At 53.0% G+C, this 18,776-nt stretch overlaps 1 protein-coding gene across 4 annotated transcripts in view; it reads left to right on the top strand.

Annotated features, from left to right (window-relative positions):
• Nucleotides 1–18,776, top strand: part of MARK4 (microtubule affinity regulating kinase 4) — a 47,866-nt gene that overhangs the window by 10,082 nt on the left and 19,008 nt on the right. For 2 of the 4 annotated variants that reach the window (XM_039467137.2, XM_039467138.2), the window contains exons 3-9: nt 4,128–4,181; nt 4,332–4,380; nt 5,412–5,477; nt 5,568–5,638; nt 7,948–8,004; nt 12,923–13,159; nt 18,513–18,632. In XM_039467137.2, the coding sequence (XP_039323071.1) occupies nt 4,128–4,181; nt 4,332–4,380; nt 5,412–5,477; nt 5,568–5,638; nt 7,948–8,004; nt 12,923–13,159; nt 18,513–18,632 (654 nt within the window). Of the gene's footprint in view, nt 1–4,127; nt 4,182–4,331; nt 4,381–5,116; nt 5,234–5,411; nt 5,478–5,567; nt 5,639–7,947; nt 8,005–12,922; nt 13,160–18,512; nt 18,633–18,776 lie in introns of those variants that run through there. The other 2 variants (XM_039467139.2, XM_039467140.2) reach the window with 2 other exon arrangements.

Here is an 18,776-nt window from a genome sequence, read left to right as displayed (position 1 = left end):
CATCTCTACTGAAAAAAAAAAATACAAAAATTAGCTGGGCGCAGTGGCGCGTTCCTGTAATCCCAGCTACCTGGGAGGCTGAGGCAGGAAAATCACTGGAACCTGGGAGACGGAGGCTGCAGTGAGCTGAGATTGTGCTACTGCACTCCAGCCTGGGTGACAGAGCAAGACTCTGTCTTAAAAAATAATAATAAAAGGGGCCGGGCGCGGTGGCTCAAGCCTGTAATCCCAGCACTTTGGGAGGCTGAGGCAGGTGGATCACGAGGTCAAGAGATCAAGACCATCCTGGTCAACATGGTGAAACCCCGTCTCTACTAAAAATACAAAAAATTAGCTGGGCATGGTGGCGCGTGCCTGTAATCCCAGCTACTCAGGAGGCTGAGGCAGGAGAATTGCCTGAACCCAGGAGGCGGAGGTTGTGGTGAGCCGAGATCGCGCCATTGCACTCCAGCCTGGGTAAAAAGAGTGAAACTCCGCCTCAAAAAAAATAAAAAAAAAAAATAATAATAGTAAAAATAATAAATAAAGTAAAATAAACCTGAGCTGCCTCTGTTTTAAGGATGGTCTTTGATTCCTTGAAATCTTCCCGTGATCTGGAGAATACAGCAGGTTTATTCATGTTGTGTTCTCAGTTGCACGGGGCCTCACTCTCCCCGTCTCCTCTCCCAGAGCCGCATTTGTGCTGAGTATGGCAGCATTATTGCGAAAAGGGTCCACAGAGGCCTTGCAACCTAGATAGGAGGTCTCTAACTCACTTAGAGGAAAAAGGATGGTGGGTGATTTCATGATTTCCTCCCCACCCCTCCTTCAACTTCAGAGAAATGATTGGAAGGAATTCTCCTGCCTTGGATGGACTCTCCCCTGCCCTCATGCTGTCCACACCATTCACACAAAAGACACCAGGCCCTGATGGTCTTACAGGCAAATTCTACCAGATGTTCACATTTTATGCCAATTATTCCAGAGACTAAAGAAAGAACTTCCGCTGCCTGACTGGTTTTTATGTGCTAGTTTGTCCTTAAGAGCAAAACCAGACAAGAAACAAAATTACAGGCCAATCTGGTGGACATAGGTACAAAAATCTTACACAAAATATTAACAAATAGAACCTGGCAAATCAATCAGAGAAAGCTGTGTGATGACAAAGCTGGCTGTTTCTCGGGAATGCAAAGTTCTTTTCCCTTTGACAATTTATTCATGTACTTCACCACATTCTCAGACTGAAGGAGAGAAACCATATGATCGTCTCAATACTGGCATAAAAAGTGTTTGACAAAATTTTTATAAACCCGTTCGTGAGAATATGAGGAAAGCTCAGGGGCCTTCTCTTCCATGAAGAACACGTGGTTCCCTAAATGTGGGTCTGGTTCCAGGGGTTTCCGAGAGGGACCAGCCTCTAAGGAAACAAGGCCTCCAAGGGGAAGACATCTTTTCTTTTTTTTCTTTTTCTGTTTTTTTTTTTTTTTTTTTTTTTTTTGAGATGGAGTCTTGCTCCGTCACCCAGGCTGGAGTGCAATGGCACCATCTCGGTTTACTGCAACCTCTGCCTCTGAGTTCAAGCAATTCTGCCTCAGCTTCTTGAGTTGCTGGGATTACAGGTGCCCGCCACCACACCCAGCTAACTTCTGTGTTTTTAGTAGAGATAGGGTTACACCATGTTGGCCAGGCTGGTCTCAAACTCTTGACCTCAGGTGATCTGTCCACCTTGACCTCCCAAAGAGTGGGGATTACAGGTGTGAGCTGCCATGCCTGGCTGGAAGAATTCTTTAATCCCATGGGTTTAGGGCCTCTTGGGGAGTAGCCTCAAAACCCTTTGGGGGAAAACTATAAACCTGGGGCTGAATTAAGAGTTTTAAAGGCCAGGCACGGTGGCTCACTCGTGTAATCCCAGCACTTTGGGAGGCTGAGGCAGGAAGGTCCTTTGAGTTCGAGAACAGCCCTGATGACATGATGAGACCCTAGCTCTACAAAATAAAAACAAAAAACCTTTTGAAGTCCACTCACCACCGAAAAACTCACGGTGCTGTAACCCAATGTGTAATTTAAAATAAAAACTAGACTTGCGCCGGGCGCGGTGGCTCAAGCTTGTAATCCCAGCACTTTGGGAGGCCGAGGCGGGTGGATCACGAGGTCGAGAGATCGAGACCAACCTGGTCAACATGGTGAAACCCCGTCTCTACTAAAAATACAAAAAATTAGCTGGGCATGGTGGTGCATGCCTATAATCCCAGCTACTCAGGAGGCTGAGGCAGGAGAATTGCCTGAACCCAGGAGGCGGAGGTTGTGGTGAGCCGAGATCGCGCCATTGCACTCCAGCCTGGATAACAAGAGCGAGACTCCGTCTCAAAAAAAAAAAAAAACAAAAAAAAAAACTAGACTTGCTGTGGTGGCTCATGTCTGTAATCCCAGCCCTTTGGAAGGCCAAGGTTCGAGGCCAGGCTGAGGAACACAGTGAGACCCTATCTCTATTTTTTGTTTGTTTGTTTTGAGATGGGGGTCTCACTCTGTTGCCCAGGCTGGAGTGCAGTGGCGCCTTCTCGGCTCACTGCAGCCTCTACCTCCCGGGCTCAAGCAGTCCTCCCACCTCAGCTTCCCGAGTAACTGGGATCACAAGAACACATCACCACGCCTGGCGAATTTTTTTGTGTTTTCTGTAGAAGTGGGGTTTCGCCATGTTGCCCAGGCTGGTCTCCAATTCCATAGCTCAGGTTGTGTCAGGCTTTGCTGGCCTCCCAAAGTGCTGGGATTACAGGCGTGAGCCACTGCACCTGGCCCCATCTCTATTTTAAAAATAAAAGTTTCGCTGCAGACCGGGCTCAGTGGCTCACACCTGTAATCCCAGGACTTTGGGAGGCCAAGGTGGGTGGATCACCTGAGGTCAGGAGTTCGAGACCAGCCTGGGCAACATGGAGAAGCCCCTTCTCTACTAAAAATGCAAAATTAGCCGGGTGTGGTGGCGCATACCTGTAATCCCAGCTACTCTGGAGGCTGAGGCAGGAGAATCACTTGAACCCTGGAGGTGGAGGTTGCAGTGAACTGAGATGGTGCCATTGCATTCCAGCCTGGGCAACAAGAGCGAAACTCCATCTCAAAAAAAAAAAAAAAAAGTCGTAAGCTTTAAAAGGTAGACTCTATCAGGCTGCATAAGTTCAAATCTGGCCCATAACTTAGTAGCCATGTAACTTTGGCCAAGTGGTGAACTGCTCTGTGCCTTAGTTTCCCTGTTGGTAAAATGAGGATAATCCTATTAGCCAGATATTGGTGGCTTGTGCCTGTGGTCCCAGCTACTCAGGAGGCTGAGGTGGGAGGATTGCTTGAGCCCAGGAGGGCGAGGCTGTAGTGAGCTATGATCACACCACTGCAACACCACCGTACTCTACCCTGGTGACAGAGCGAGACTCTGCCTCCAAACCAAACAAACAAAAAGGGCGGGGGAGTGGGAGGGATCATCTTAGCACTTACCTCACGGGTTGTTGTGAGGATTAAGAGTTGGAATTTGTAAAGCACGCAGGCCACAGGCCACGTAGTGAGGGCTTAGTGCCTGCTAGCCAATTGTTGTTTTTTCCATGGGTCCTTTGTTCAAAACAAAGCTGTGATGGGCAAGTGATCACCTCAAGTCTTGGCCACGCCCCCATCCACTCAGCCACCTCTGGAGCAGCCTCAGCCAGGCCCTGCTGTGGAATAAGGATATTTCTCTGCAGAAGTGAGGGTGGCAGTGGAGACAGGACAGCCTGTGCAAAGGCCCTGAGGCCCTGAGGTCCTCTCCACTGGGAATGGCCCAGAGTAAGGGCTCTACCAGGAGACGGGGCAAAGGAAGGGTATCCCAGGGTCATCTGAGCTGGGCCAGGCTGGAGTGCAGTGGCACCACCTCGGGTCACTGCAACCTCTGCCTCCCAGGCTCAAGCAATTCTCCCACCTCAGCCTCCTGAGTGGCTGGACTGCACCCAGCTAATTTTTGCATTTTTAGTAGAGACAGGGTTTTGCCATGTTGCCCAGGCTGGTCTTGAACTCCTGACCTCAAGTGATCCTCCCACCTCGGCCTCCCAATGTGCTGGGATTGCAGGCCTGACCACCGAGCCCAGTGGGGCCTGTGGTGCCTTGACCTGCCTTCCTCTCCTTCCCTCTAGGTTGCCATCAAGATCATCGACAAAACCCAGCTGAACCCCAGCAGCCTGCAGAAGGTAAGGCTGGGGAGATGAGGGAGAGCAGGAGCCAGGCTCCCAGGATAGCCGGGTGACCCCCGACCCCTCCTTCGGGGGCACGGCCTGGGAAAGGATCCCCCAAGCCACCCATCCTCACTCTCCTCTGTCTTCCTTTCCGGCCACGCCCAGCTGTTCCGAGAAGTCCGCATCATGAAGGGCCTAAACCACCCCAACATCGGTGAGGAGGGCACGGGAGCCAGTGCAGGGGCAGGCCACCAACAGGGACACTTGGACAGGAGTTGGGGGGTGGTCAGTGGCAGCGGTTAGAATAGATGGAGACCTGCCAGGCACGGTGACTCACACCTGTAATCCCAGCACTTTGGGAGGCCGAGGCAGGTAGATCCCTTGAGGTCAGGTGTTTGAGACCAGCCTGACCAACATGGTGAAACCCCATCTCTACTAAAAATACAAAAACTAGCTGGGTGTGGTGGCAAGCGCCTGTAGTCCCCGCTGCTCAGGAGACTGAGGCAGGAGAACTGCTTAAGCCGGGGAGGCGGAGGTTGCGGTGAGCCGAGATCGCACCACTGCGCTCCAGCCTGGACCATAAAACGAGACTTTGTCTCAAAAAAAAAAAAAAAAAGTTAGAGACCTGGTTTTTCATAGTCGGGTCACTGCTGTGTGATGTTGGGCAAGTCACTTAACCTCTTGGAGCCTCTGCTTTGTCTTCTGGAGTAGGGGTGGTAAGAGGGCCTGTTACCAGGCCATCGTGAGGACTGACTAAGGTTGTGCGTTCAGGTGCTTAGTTTGGGCTGAGTGATGGGACCTGGTCTGATTATTTCCACCAGCATCAACATCCTCACTGCCATTATCGTTAGGCAGAGCGGGGAGAGCGGGGTCTTTAGTGAGAGAAGCGGAGTTTAGCTCCGCCTGGATGTGGCTGCTGCATTTGTTCATTCATTCATTCATTTACTCAGTAACTATTGATTGAGTGGCTGCTATGTGCTGGACCCTGGGGACACAGCAGGGAAGAAAACAAGACACAAATCCCTGGCCTCGTGGAGCTGACATTCTTGTGAGAGAAAGTGGAAAAGGTGGTAGAGGTGGACTGAGGAGTTTGGAAGATCTTGCTGTCAATAGGGAGCCATTGAGTGTTCTTGAGTGCGGGGTGGCGGGGGGCATGTTATGGTTGGCATATTTGCATAGTTACTGAGTACAGGTTGGGAGGGGCCCTTTCTCCCTAACGCCCCGCACTGCCCCCGACCATTGCAGTGAAGCTCTTCGAGGTGATTGAGACTGAGAAGACGCTGTACCTGGTGATGGAGTATGCCAGTGCCGGTGAGCCGCCCACCCCCTCCGCCCTGTCCCCGCTGCCGCCCTCCCCGCCCCCGCACCTGACCCTGACCCCGCTCGGCCTCTGCCCCACAGGAGAAGTGTTTGACTACCTCGTGTCCCACGGCCGCATGAAGGAGAAGGAAGCTCGAGCCAAGTTCCGACAGGTCGGGGCAAGGCTGAGGGTGGGGCTGGGGGCTGCCTGGGTCCCTGGGAGGGTGTCCCTTGACCTGGGGGTGGGGCTTAAGTCTGGGCAGGGGTGAAGGTGCAGAGTTGGGTATCCTGGGTGTGCAGTGGCCCAGATGTGAGGGCATCCTAATGTAGGTATGCCGGTGCCCCGTTGGGTGGGTGAGAGGGTGTTCGGGCATGAAGACACCCCGGTGTGCAGGTGTTGCATGTTTAAGGCACATGGGTGTGTCCAGCACGTAGGTGTGTGGGCGAGGGGGCACCAGGGTACCAGGTGTGAGTGTGCCGGAGTGGCGTGAAAGATGTCTGGGCAGTAAATATGTGGGTGCCCAGGTGTGCAGGGAAGAGAGTGTAGGGCATCCCAGGTAGATGGGCAAGAGGGGGCTGAGGGGTGGCTGTGTAAGTTTGTAGGTGCCAGGGCATGCCAATATGTGGGTGTCCACGTGTGTGAGTACCCAGGTGTGTGGTAGCGAGGACACCCAGGTGTCTAAGAGTGTGGAAGTGGGCCATGGGTGGAGTAAGAGGACTTGCAGATATGAAGGTGCCCAGGTGTGTGGGTGAGATGTGCAGGTGTAAGGACACCCAGGTGTGTGGGTGAGAGGTGCAGGTATGAGGGTGCCCAGGTGTGTGGGTGAGATGTGCAGGTATGAGGGTGCCCAGGTGTGTGGGTGAGATGTGCAGGTGTGAGGGCACCCAGGTGTGTGGGTGAGATGTGCAGGTGTGAGGGTGCCCAGGTGTGTGGGTGCTCAGGTGTGTGGGTGAGATGTGCACGCGTGAGGGCGTCCAGGGGTGGGGGTGAGAGGAGGTGCAGGTGTGAGGGCGCCCAGGTGTGTGGGTGAGATGTGCAGGTGTGAGGACGCCCAGGTGTGTGGGTGAGAGGTGCAGGTGTGAGGGCACCCAGGTGTGTGGGTGAGATGTGCAGGTGTGAGGGCGCCCAGGTGTGTGGGGTGAGATGTGGAGGTGTGAGGGCACCCAGGTGTGTGGGGTGAGAGGTGCAGGTATGAGGGCGCCCAGGTGTGTGGGTGAGATGTGCAGGTGTGAGGGCGCCCAGGTGTGTGGGTGAGAGGTGCAGGTGTGAGGGCGCCCAGGTGTGTGGGTGAGAGGTGCAGGTGTGAGGGCGCCCAGGTGTGTGGGGTGAGATGTGCAGGTGTGAGGGCACCCAGGTGTGTGGGTGAGATGTGCAGGTGTGAGGGTGCCCAGGTGTGTGGGGTGAGAAAAGGTGCAGGTGTGAGGGTGCCCAGGTGTGTGGGTGAGATGTGCAGGTGTGAGGGTGCCCAGGTATGTGGGTGAGATGTGCAGGTGTGAGGGTGCCCAGGTGTGTGGGGTGAGAGGAGGTGCAGGTGTGAGGGCGCCCAGGGGTGTGGGTGAGATGTGCAGGTGTGAGGGTGCCTAGGTGTGTGGGGTGAGAGGAGGTGCAGGTGTGAGGGCGCCCAGGGGTGTGGGTGAGATGTGCAGGTGTGAGGGCGCCCAGGTGTGTGGGGTGAGAGGAGGTGCAGGTGTGAGGACGCCCAGGTGTGCGGGTGAGATGTGCAGGTGTGAGGGCGCCCAGGTTTGTGGGGTGAGAGGAGGTGCAGGTGTGAGGGCGCCCAGGTGTGTGGGGTGAGAGGAGGTGCAGGTGTGAGGACGCCCAGGTGTGCGGGTGAGATGTGCAGGTGTGAGGGCGCCCAGGTGTGTGGGGTGAGAGGAGGTGCAGGTGTGAGGACGCCCAGGTGTGCGGGTGAGATGTGCAGGTGTGAGGGCGCCCAGGTTTGTGGGGTGAGAGGAGGTGCAGGTGTGAGGGTGCCCAGGTGTGTGGGTGAGATGTGCAGGTGTGAGGACACCCAGGTGTGCGGGTGAGATGTGCAGGTGTGAGGGCGCCCAGGTGTGTGGGTGAGAGGTGCAGGTGTGAGGACACCCAGGTGTGCGGGTGAGATGTGCAGGTGTGAGGGTGTCTCTTTGGGACTGCAGCTCCGTCGATGCAGCTGTCTTGAATTCAAGGCCCGTAAGCCCTGCTGAGTTGGGATGGCATGTCTTGGGATTCTTCATGGGAGTTTCTCACTTCATGGGAGTGAAGGTTGAGAGAGGGCTGGTCCCCATGCCTCGGTTCCAACATCCCTGGGCATGGGGTGTCCTGGCGGAGGTTCCACAGGCACCTCTTACTGTGACCGAGTCAGGGTGCGAGGCCGCAGGTGCCTGTTCCTTGGGGAGACCTGAGGCCCAGGGGTCCAGTTGTAAGTGGCTTTACAGATGGCTCAGGGGCGCGGAGGGTTTTATGAGCCGCAAATAATTGACTTTCCCCCCCCCCTCCCAGATTGTTTCGGCTGTGCACTATTGTCACCAGAAAAACATTGTACACAGGGACCTGAAGGTAAGCCCCCGCCCCTCGGTGACCTCAGGGACCCCTGCTCAGCCCATGGATTCCTCTGTCCCCCACCCCTCCCTGGTTCTCTTGCTCTCCAGCAAATCCCCCCAGCCCTTGTCTCCCCCCGCTCCTCCCTCCGCACCCAGCACCCCTTGACCCTTTCCCAAGCCTTTGTGGCAGAAACAAGGCCAGCAGATTGGGGAGCGGATGGGGAGGAGGGGATAGCAGGAGTGACCAAAGCAGGAGAAACGTAGTGTCCCAGAACGGCCCTGGATGCTGCGTGCTGCTGGATAAGGACGCTGGGCGTGACAAAGGGTTGGCCGCCCTCAGAGCCTTTGGGACCTTGGTGCTCTCAGACCTTGGGACATTCAGGACTCCTTGGGGATTCAGGTTGGAGAGACCCAGGGTCGCTCCAGGGTCGCTCTGCCCAAAGAGTCTCAGAGCCACAGGAATCTGAGAACTTGAGAAGGGGCTTTTGTAAATTTTTATTTTTGAGATAGAGTCCCACTCTGACAGCCAGACTGGAGTGTCCCGATCTCAGCTCGCTGCAACCTCTGCCTCCCGGGTTGAGGTGATTCTCCTCAGCCTCCCAAAGAGCTGGGATTACAGGTACTTGGCACTGAGACGGAGCCTCACTGTGTCGCCAGGCTGGAGTATAGTGGCGCAGTGCAAGCTCACTGCAGCCTCCGCCTCCTGGGTTCAAGTGACTCTCCTGCCTCAGAATCCTGAGTAGCTGGGATTACAGGCGTGTGCCACCGTGCCTGGCTAATTTTTGTATTTCTAGTAGAGACAAGGTTTCACTATGTTGGCCAGGCTGGTCTCCAACTCCTGACCTCAAGTGATCTGCCCGCCTCAGCCTCCCAAAGTGCTGGGATTACAGGCGTGGGCCCCTGTGCCCTGCTGGAGAAGGGGCTTTGAGAGAAAATTCGCCTTGGCCAGTGTCAGGCAGGAAGAGACTCAGCTGCCTCCCGGAGCTGAGTCGGGCAGCCCCTTCGAGCGCCTGTGGCCCCCGGGCCCCCACCCCACACCTTGCCCTGCACATCTCAAGACCAGGTAGTTGAACGTTTGGTTGCTCTAATTCAGTTGTCTTGACCGTTGTTTTGCGAGCACCTGTGTGCTAGGCAGCGTGCTAAGTGCTTTAAGGAAGTGCTTCTGGAACTATCTATGAGGAAGGGCTGGGTTGGTTTTGTTCTGTTTTTTTTTTTTTGCCCATGTCAGAGTGTGATGCTTCCATCACAGCTCACTGTAGCCTCGACCTCTTGGGCTTAAGCATTCCTCCCGCCTCAGCCTCCTGAGTGGCTGGAACCACAGGTGCGAGCCACCATGCCTGGCTAATTTTTAATTTTGTTGTAGAGATGGAGTCTCACTCTGTTGCCCAGGCTGGTCTCAAACTCCTGGGCTCAGGCGATCCTCCCACCTCAGCCTCCCAAAGCTCTGGAATCTCAGCTCACCGCAACCTTGGCCTCCCAGGTTCAAGTGATCCTCCTGCCTCAGCCTTCTGAGTTGCTGGGATTACAGGTGTGCACCACTGTGCCCAGCTAATTTTTGTATTTTTAATAGCGATGGGGTTTCACCACGTTGGCCAGGCTGGTCTTGAACTCCTGACCTCAAGTGATCTGCCCGTCTTGGCCTCCCGAAGTGCTGGGATTACAGGCATGAGCCACTGCGCCCAGCCATAAGCACCGTTTAAAAAACTATTATTGGACTCCAAAGACATAAAATTCCACAGCCAGATTCCTATGGAGTATCAGGTGCAGTCTCACGCCTATAGTCCTAGCACTTTGGAAGGCCAAGGTGGGAGGTTTGCTTCAGCCCAGAAGTTCGAGAACAGCCTGGGCGACACAGCAAGATCCTCGTCTCTACAAAAAATAATTGTAAAAAACTAGCTTGTATGCTTGTGGTCTCAGCTACTCAGGAGGCTGAGGCAGGAGGATCCCTTGAGCCCAGGAGGTTGAGGCTGCACTGAGCCACGATCGCTCCACTGCACTCCAGCCTGGAAGACAGAGCAAGACCCTGTCTCTAAACACAAAAAAGAAAACATATGAAAGCAGAAGGTGCATCTAAAGGCTGGGTGTGGTGGCTCATGCCTGTAATCCCAGCACTTTGGGAGGCCGAGATGGGCGGATCACTTAAGGTCAGTAGTTCGAGACCGGCCTGAACTCAGGAGGCACTCCAACCTTGGCAATAGAGCAAGACTGCGTCTCAAAAAAAAAAAAAAAAAAAAAAAGTGCATCTGAAAAAAAAGTTAAAAATGAAAACAAAAAACGATTCGCTATAGAGGTTGAAGTGCTCACCGTCTTTTCACTTCCCTCTGCTGGGCTATGATGTCCCTTCACACAACCCTGGAGGGAATACCTTAGAGACTTCCATGATTAACCTGGAGGTTGCATGCCCCTGGTGGAGGGTCCCAGAAGCAGCTAAAACGAATTTTGGGGTCCTGTTAGTACACCAGGGATACCAACCAAGGGGACCAACTCAAATGTGACCTTGGCGCTAGATGGCGGAGCCTCAAATGCCAGGGAAAGAAATGTAGTCCCTGGCCTGGCGTGGTGGCTCACACCTGTAATCCTAGCACTTTTTGGGAGGCCAAGGTAGGCGGATCACCTGTGGTCAGGAGTTCGAGACCAGCATCGCCAACATGACGAGACCTTTTCTCTACTAAAAATACAAAATTTGGCTGGGTGTGGTGGTATGTGCTCGTAGTCCCAGCTACTAAGGAGGCTGAAGCAGGAGAATCGCTTGAACCCAGGAGGCAGAGGTTGCATTGAGCCGAGATTGCACCACTGCACTTCAGCCTGGGTGACAGAGTGAGACCTGCCTCAAAGAAAAAAAAGGCTGGAGGCTGCCTCCACACACTGTGGAAGTGTGTGGCCTTGTTAGATTCTAGTTCTGCTGCTTTCTTGCTATTAGCATGAGGCGGGGCCTTCCTGAGCCCCTGTTTTCTTGTGAAATGGCAATTGCAAGACCACATGCCACGGAACAGTAGACACAATTTTATAACAATACAAAACGTTTATGTATTTATTTATTTATGAGATGGAATCTCGCTCTATCGCCCCGGCTGGAGTACAGTGGCTCACGTGATTGTTCTGCCTCAGCCTCCCAAGTTACTGGGATTACAGGCGTCTGCCACTACACCTGGCTAATTTTTGTATTTGTAGTAGAGACGGGGTTTCACCATGTTAGCCCGGGCTAGTCTCGATTATAGGGGTGAGCCACCGTACCCGACCAAGAATTATTTATTGATCACTGATTGCATTCTAGGGGCCACTGTGAGCACTTTACGCTTAAACCCACAACTGCCGCAGGGGCGCGGTGGCTCACGCCTGTAATCTCACGCCTGTAATCTCAGCACTGAGGCAGGCAGATCACAAGGTCAGGAGTTCGAGACCTGCCTGACCAACATGGTGAAACCCCATCTCTACTAAAAATACAAAAATTAGCCTGGTGTGGTGGCGTGTACCTGTAATCCCAGCTACTCAGGAGGCTGAGGCAGGAGAATCTCTTGAACCTGGGAGGCGGAGGTTGCAGTGAGCCGAGATAGTGCCATTGCACTCCACCAACAGAGTGAGAGTCCATCTCAAAAAAAAAAAAAAAAAAGACAACCCCACAACTGCCTGTATATATATATACCTATATAAGGCAGGTATCGTGGTCACTGTTAGCTTACACACAAGGAAACTGAGGCACAGAGAGGTCTGGTAACCCACCTAAAGGCACACAGGGAATGAGTGGTGGAGCCAGGATTTGCAGCTGGAATTCTCCACGAATCTATAGTTTCACCTTCACATTATGTAGACAGACACTGTGATAATCCATAGCCCACAGAGGCCAGTGCATGGTAGGTATGCAGCCAGGATTAAATTATTGCTTTTATTTTTCTGGGTCTTGAGCACTCAGGCCTTATTTCATTTCTGCTGGGTAACCTGAGGCCCCAAGAGGGGCAGGAGATTACCCGAAGACTCCCAACTCTGCAGACCACACGGGACAATAGAATATTACATAGTGTTCAAAGGTGTAAAATACTGTTCTAGGTTTTCTTTTTTCTTTTTCTTTTTTTTTTTTTTTTTTTTGAGATGGAGTTTCACTCCGTTGCCCAGGCTGGAGTGCAGTGGCGCGATCTTGGCTCACCGCAGCCTCTACCCCCTGGGTTCAAGCGATTCTCCTGCCTCAGCCTCCTGAGTAGCTGGGATTACAGGCCACCACACGCAGCTAATTTTTTTGTATTTTAGTAGAAATGGGTTTTCACCATGTTGGGCAGGCTAGTCTCGAACTCCTGAGCTCAAGTGATCCACCTGCTTTGGCCTCCCAGAGTGCTGGGATTGCAGGTGTGAGCCACAGGCACCTGGCCTCTAGGTTTTCTTTTCTTTTCTTTTTTTTTTTTTTTTTTTGAGACAAGGTCTCACTCTCTCATCCAGGCTGGAATGCAGTGGTAGTCATGGCTCACTGCAACCTCTGCCTCCCAGGTTCGAGCAATTCTCCTGCCTCAGCCTCCCAAATAGCTGGGACTACAGGCGCGTACCACTATGTCCGGTTAATTTTTGTATTTTTAGTAGACGGGGCTTTGTCATGTTGGCCGGGCTGGTCTTGAACTCCTGACCTCAGGGGATCCACCTTTCTTGGTCTCCCAAAGTGCTGGCATTATAGACATGAGCCAGCATGTCCGGCCTATTCTAGGTTTTCTATGTCGATTAACTTACAGTTCTCCAACTACGCTGTGAGGTAGGGACCCATTCTATGGATGAGAAAACTGAGGCCCAGCGAGGTAAAGTCACTGCCTAAGGTCAGGCAGAGAGTAAGGGACGGGCCTGAGAGTCGATTCCCGTGGGCCAGCCCTAGAGCCTGCGCTCCTGTCTGCCTCCCACATCCACAAGGGGCTTTAGCCTGGAGTCCCACTCTCCACCCTCTCCTCCTCTCCCCCTAGGCCGAGAACCTCTTGCTGGACGCCGAGGCCAACATCAAGATTGCTGACTTCGGCTTCAGCAATGAGTTCACACTGGGCTCGAAGCTGGACACGTTCTGTGGGAGCCCCCCGTACGCCGCCCCGGAGCTGTTTCAGGGCAAGAAGTATGACGGACCGGAGGTGGACATCTGGAGCCTGGGGGTCATCCTGTACACCCTGGTCAGCGGCTCCTTGCCCTTTGATGGGCACAACCTCAAGGTACCGGGAGGGGCTGGGCACGGGGGTGTCGGCCCCTCCCCACGGTCAGGCCCCCACTCCCACACACCTCCCCTGCAGAGGGCCTCAGTGTTGGGGCCGGCCTGAGTGCCCGTGGGAAGATGGGACGGGCAGGATTCCAGTCTTCACAGCAGTGAGGCCAGCTGGAGTGGACCGTGCCATGCGGGGGTTAAGAGCAGGATCTTTGCAGCTGATAGGCTTGAGTTCAGATCCTGAGTCATCCGTTCACCGAGTTAATATTTATGGCCTGGCTCTCCGTGGCAGGTTCTGTTTGGGGCTTTGCCCGTAAGGCAAAAGCTCCTGCCTGGCTGGGTGTGGTGGCTCATGCCTATAAGCCCAGCACATTGGGAGGCAGAGGTGGGAGGATCACTTGAGCCAGGAAGTTCGAGACCAGCCTGGGCAGCATAGGGAGATCCCGTTTCTACAAAAAATACAAAAATTAACCAGACATAATGGTGCGTGTCTGTAGTCCCAGCTACTTCAGAGGCTGACGTGGGAGGATCATTCGAACCCGGGAGCGCAAGACTCCAGTGAGCTGAGATCGTGCCACTGCACTCCAGCCTGCGTCACAGGAGGAGACCCTGTCTCCAAAAAGAAATTTTTTTTTTTTTTTTTTTTTTTTTTTGAGACGGAGTTTTGCTCTTGTTACCCAGGCTGGAGTGCAATGGCGCTATCTTGGCTCACCGCAACCTCCGCCTCCTGGGTTCAGTCAATTCTCCTACCTCAACCTCCTGAGTAGCTGGGATTACAGGCACACGCCACCATGCCCAGCTAATTTTTTGTATTTTTAGTAGAGACGGGGTTTCACCATGTTGACCAGGGTGGTCTCGATCTCTCGACCTCGTGATCCACCCGCCTCGGCCTCCCAAAGTGCTGGGATTACAGGCTTGAGCCACCATGCCTGGCCCAAAAAGAAATTTAAAAACAAAAAAACTCTGGCCTTGTGTATGCTACGCCATGGGTGAACCTTGAAAACATTGTGCTAAGTGACAGAAGGCAGTCACGTAACGCCACAGAGTGTATGATTCCATTAATGTGAAAAGTCCAGAATAGGCAAATCCATAGAGACAGAAAGTGGATTACTGGTTGCCTGAGGCTGGTGGGGGAGGAGGGAGTTGGAAGTTGATTGCTAAAGGGTGCAGGGTTTCTTTTTTGAGGTGATGAAAAATGTTCAAAACTGAATGTAGTGGCTGGGCACAGAGGCTCACGCCTGGTAATCCCAGCGCTTTGGGAGGCCGAAGTGGACGGATCACTTGAGGTCAGGGGTTCAAGATCAGCCTGGCCAATGTAGTGAAACCCCATCTCTACAAAAACTACAAAATTAATTGGGCGTAACTACAAAAATTATCTGGGTGGCAAGCGCTTGTAATCCCAGCACTTTGGGAGGCCAAGGCGGGCAGATCACTTGAGATGAGGAGTTTGAGGCCAGCCTGGCCAACATGGTAAAACCCTGTCTACTAAAAATATTAAAACTAGCTGGGTGTGGTGGCAGGCATCTGTAATCCCGGCTACTCAGGAGGCTGAGGCTGGAGAATTACTTGAACCCAGGAGGCAGAGGTTGCAGTGAGTTGAGATCTTGCCATTGCACTCCAGCCTGGGTGACAGAGTGAGACTGTGTCTCGAAAAAAAAAAAAAAAAAAAAAAATTGAATGTGGTAATGATTGTGCAACTCCGTGCATATACTAAAAACCATTGAGTTGTGCACTTTGCTTCAAACAAAACAATTCCTGTCTCCCCGGCCTACTGCCTACTGGGCCATGCAGCAAAGAAAACAAATAAGCAAACTAGACATGGTATCGGATGCTGGCCAGTGCTGCGCGGGGTGGGAGGATTATGGTAAGGGGGTGGGAGGCATGGGCTGAGTTGCCTCTTGCTTTTTTTTTTTTCCTTTGAACTTTTTATTTTGAACCATTGCCAATCTACGGGAAAGGAGCAAGAATAGAGCATAGAACACATGATGCGTTTCAGGAGATTCACAGTCGCTGGCCTGTGGCCATGTTTGCTGCATCCGTCTGTATTCGCACGTGATCTCTGCTGGCATCATCGGTATTGATAGGCCATTTGACAGTTAGTCGCAGACACTGTGTCCTTTTATCCCTCAAGGCGACAGCGGGTTATCTCCTGAGACCAGGGGTGTTTTCCTGTTGGCGGTGGGAAATACAGGAAATACAGCAGTGGTATAATCCTGGCCTCTACCCCACAGCCCATACTCAGATTTCATCTGTCATCCCCAGAATATCCTTGGCAGCCTTTTTTTTTTTTTTTTTTTTTTTCCTGGTCAGGGATCCACCCGGGTCCCCGAGTTGCAGTTAGCTGCACTGACTCTTATGTCTCCTTTCATCCGGAACAGCTCTCAGCCTCTCTCTTGTCTTTTGTGACATTGACATGATCGATTCATTCAGGCCAGTTTTGCAGAACGTCCCTCAATTTGGGTTGCCTGGTGTTTCCTCTCGATTGCAATTGAGGGTGCATTGGAGCAGGAATTCTGCAGCTGGGACACCCTGTCCTGCTCTGCGTGGCCCATGAGGAGCACGTAGTGTGATCTGAAATCGGAAAGTCAGGGAAATAGTTGCAGAGGACAGGTCATCAAAGGAGAGCCTCGAGTGACAAAGGGGAGGGAGTCCCTTCTTCACAGTAGCCTTGGCCAAAGAGCCAGCTTCTCTCAGCCTCCGTCTCACCTTCTGTTCGATGAGGCTCATAAAAACACCAACCTCTCTCCCGAAATCGGATGTCAAGTGGAAAAAGAAAAAGAAAAAGAAAAAAAAAAAAAAAAGACACCAACCTCGTGGCAGTAATTTTTAAGGACTTGCTGAGATCAGGCATGCAAAGTACACGTTTGGGACAGACCACTGGAGGTCAGGAGTTCGAGACCAACCCGGCCAACATGGTGAAACCCCGTCTCTACTAAAAATACAAAAATTAGCCAGGTGTAGTGGCACACGCCTGTAATCCCAGCTACTCAGGAGGCTGAGGCAGGAGAATCGCTTGAGCCAGGGAGGCAGAGGTTGCGGTGAGCCGAGATCGTGCCACTGAACTCCAGCCTAGATGACAGAACAAGACTCTATCTCGAAAACAAAACGGAAACAAAAACAGCCTGTGACACCCAGGCCGTAGCTGAAGCCTGCGGTGGGGAGGTACTGTCACAGAATTTTTGTCAGCCTCAAGTGTGAAGCAAAGAGACCTTTTCCCTTGTCACTTTCTGCTGTCCTGGTGTCCCCAGCAGGCACCCCAGGCCTTGCTGGGCAAAGGAGGCACACAACTGAGAGGAGGCCGGTTCTAGCGGTGTCATTTCTTTTCTGAGTGACCTTGGACACATCCTCTGAACCTCATTTTCCCCACCTGTAAGATGAAGACATTAAGGGTATTCAGGACAAGCATGGTGGTCATACCTGTAATCCCAACACCTTGGGTGGTCAAGATGAGATCACTGGAGGTCAAGAGTTCAAGACCAGCCTGGCCAACTTGGTGAAACCCCATTTCTACCAAAGATACAAAAAGGAGCCAGGTGTAGTGACACATGCCTGTAGTCCGAGCTTCTTGGGAGGCTGAGGCAGGAGAATCACTTGAACCTGGGAGGTGGCGGCTGCAGGGAGCCGAGATCTTGCCCCTGCACTCCATCCAGCCTGGACGACAGAGCAAGACTCTACCTCAAAAAAATAAAAAGAGTTTGACACCAGCCTGGGCAACATTTCAAGACCCCGTCTCTGCAAAACATATTTTTAAAATTAGCCAGGCATTGTGGTGCCTGCCTGCAGTCCCAGCTGCTTAGGATGCTGAAGTGGGAGAATTTCATGAGCCCAGGAATTCCAGGCTACAGTGAATTGTGATCATACCACTGTATTCCAGCCTGGGTGACAGAGCAAGAGCCTGTCTCTTTAAAAAAAAAAAAAAAAAAAAAAAAGGGATCTGCTTGCAGCCATCTGCATATGTTAAGCCCTTCGCTGGAGCTTGGCATCTGGCCACAGCATCAGGCTTGGTGGCTGCGCTGGAGGTGGCAGTGGTGGCCTGATGGAGCCTTCTCCCCGTCATGTGACAGGCAGTGTGGCACTGTGGTCACACAGCAGAGGCTCCAGACCCAAGGCCTTACCACTTTCTGGCTGTGCAATCCTGGGGCAAGTGACCAAACCACTCTGGGCCCCAACCTCCTCGTCTAGAAAGTGGGCATTAAAACCGGGCTTTGTGGTGTTGGTGAAATGGATGTAATATGCTTAAAGCCCTTAGAACCGTGCCTGCTAAGGGGTCAGTGTCGTGCAAGTGATCCAGATTAAATATGAATAGCCCTTTATACTGATCTGCAGATCCAGCAGGCTCCCCAGGCACCGGCATCTTTCGGCCCTTTTAGCAGAAAGCCCACCAGTCCCTAGCAGAGGGCTCTGTCCCAAGGGACCCCTGTTCACCCCCCACCCTCACTTCACCCCTGCGTGTTTTCCGCCTCCCTCCATTTTTCCTTTGTTTTTTGAGACAAGGTCTCACTGAATCACCCAGGCCGGAATGCAGTAGTGCAGTCACAGCTCACTGCAGCCTCAACCTCCCGGGCTCAGGCAAGCCTCCTGCCTCAGCCTCCCGAGCAGCTGGGATTACAGGCAGCTACCACCATGACTGGCTCATTTTTATTTTTATTTTTTATTTATTTATTTTTTGAGACGGAGTTTCACTCTTGTTACCCAGGCTGGAGTGCAATGGCGCGATCTCGGCTCACCGCAACCTCCGCCTCCCGGGTTCAGGCAATTCTCCTGCCTCAGCCTCCTGAGTAGCTGGGACTACAGGCACGCGCCACCATGCCCAGCTGATTTTTTGTATTTTTAGTAGAGACGGGGTTTCACCATGTCGACCAGGATGGTCTCGATCTCTTGACCTCGTGATCCACCCGCCTCGGCCTCCCAAAGTGCTGGGATTACAGGCATGTGCCACCGCGCCCGGCTTGGCTAATTTTTGTATTTTGAGTAGGGACAGGGTTTCACCATGTTGGCTGGACTAGTGTGAAACTCCTGACCTCAGGTGATCCCCCTGCCTTGCCCTCCCAAAGTGCTGGGATTACAGGCGTGAGCACCGTGCCGGGCCAATCATTTTATTTTTTAATTGCAGCACCTGTATGATGTTCCTATTTTACGGACAGGGAACTGAGGTCAGGAGAGAGGAGTGGGGTTTTGCCCACCTCGTCAGGTTGTCAGGGCTGGGACTCAGAGCTTCTGTCACTCTATCAAAGGGGCTGGGGCAAAGATGAGAGAGAGGGAGAGAGTGTGAGCGTGTGTGTGTGTGCGAGTGTGAGTGTGTGTGTGTGTAATAGGTGTGGAGTGCGGGACAGGCCCCTCCGGCAGTAACCCCCTCCCTGCAGGAGCTGCGGGAGCGAGTCCTCCGGGGGAAGTACCGGGTCCCTTTCTACATGTCAACAGACTGTGAGAGCATTCTGCGGAGATTCTTGGTGCTGAACCCAGCTAAACGCTGTACTCTCGAGGTGAGCCCAGCCCCACGGCCAGCGGAGACCCCTCTCATCTCCTGACTCCCCCAAACCCTACCTGCCCCCCACCCCCAAAAGCCTTCTCGACACGCTTTTCCTCTCCCGTGCCCACCTAAGATCTGCTGCTGGTGAGTGGGGGTA

This window comes from Saimiri boliviensis, chromosome 14 (genome assembly GCF_048565385.1).
Source record: "Saimiri boliviensis isolate mSaiBol1 chromosome 14, mSaiBol1.pri, whole genome shotgun sequence".
Taxonomy (NCBI): domain Eukaryota; kingdom Metazoa; phylum Chordata; class Mammalia; order Primates; family Cebidae; genus Saimiri; species Saimiri boliviensis.
Note: the sequence above shows the minus strand (reverse complement) of the source record. Positions and strands in the feature narration are given on the sequence as shown.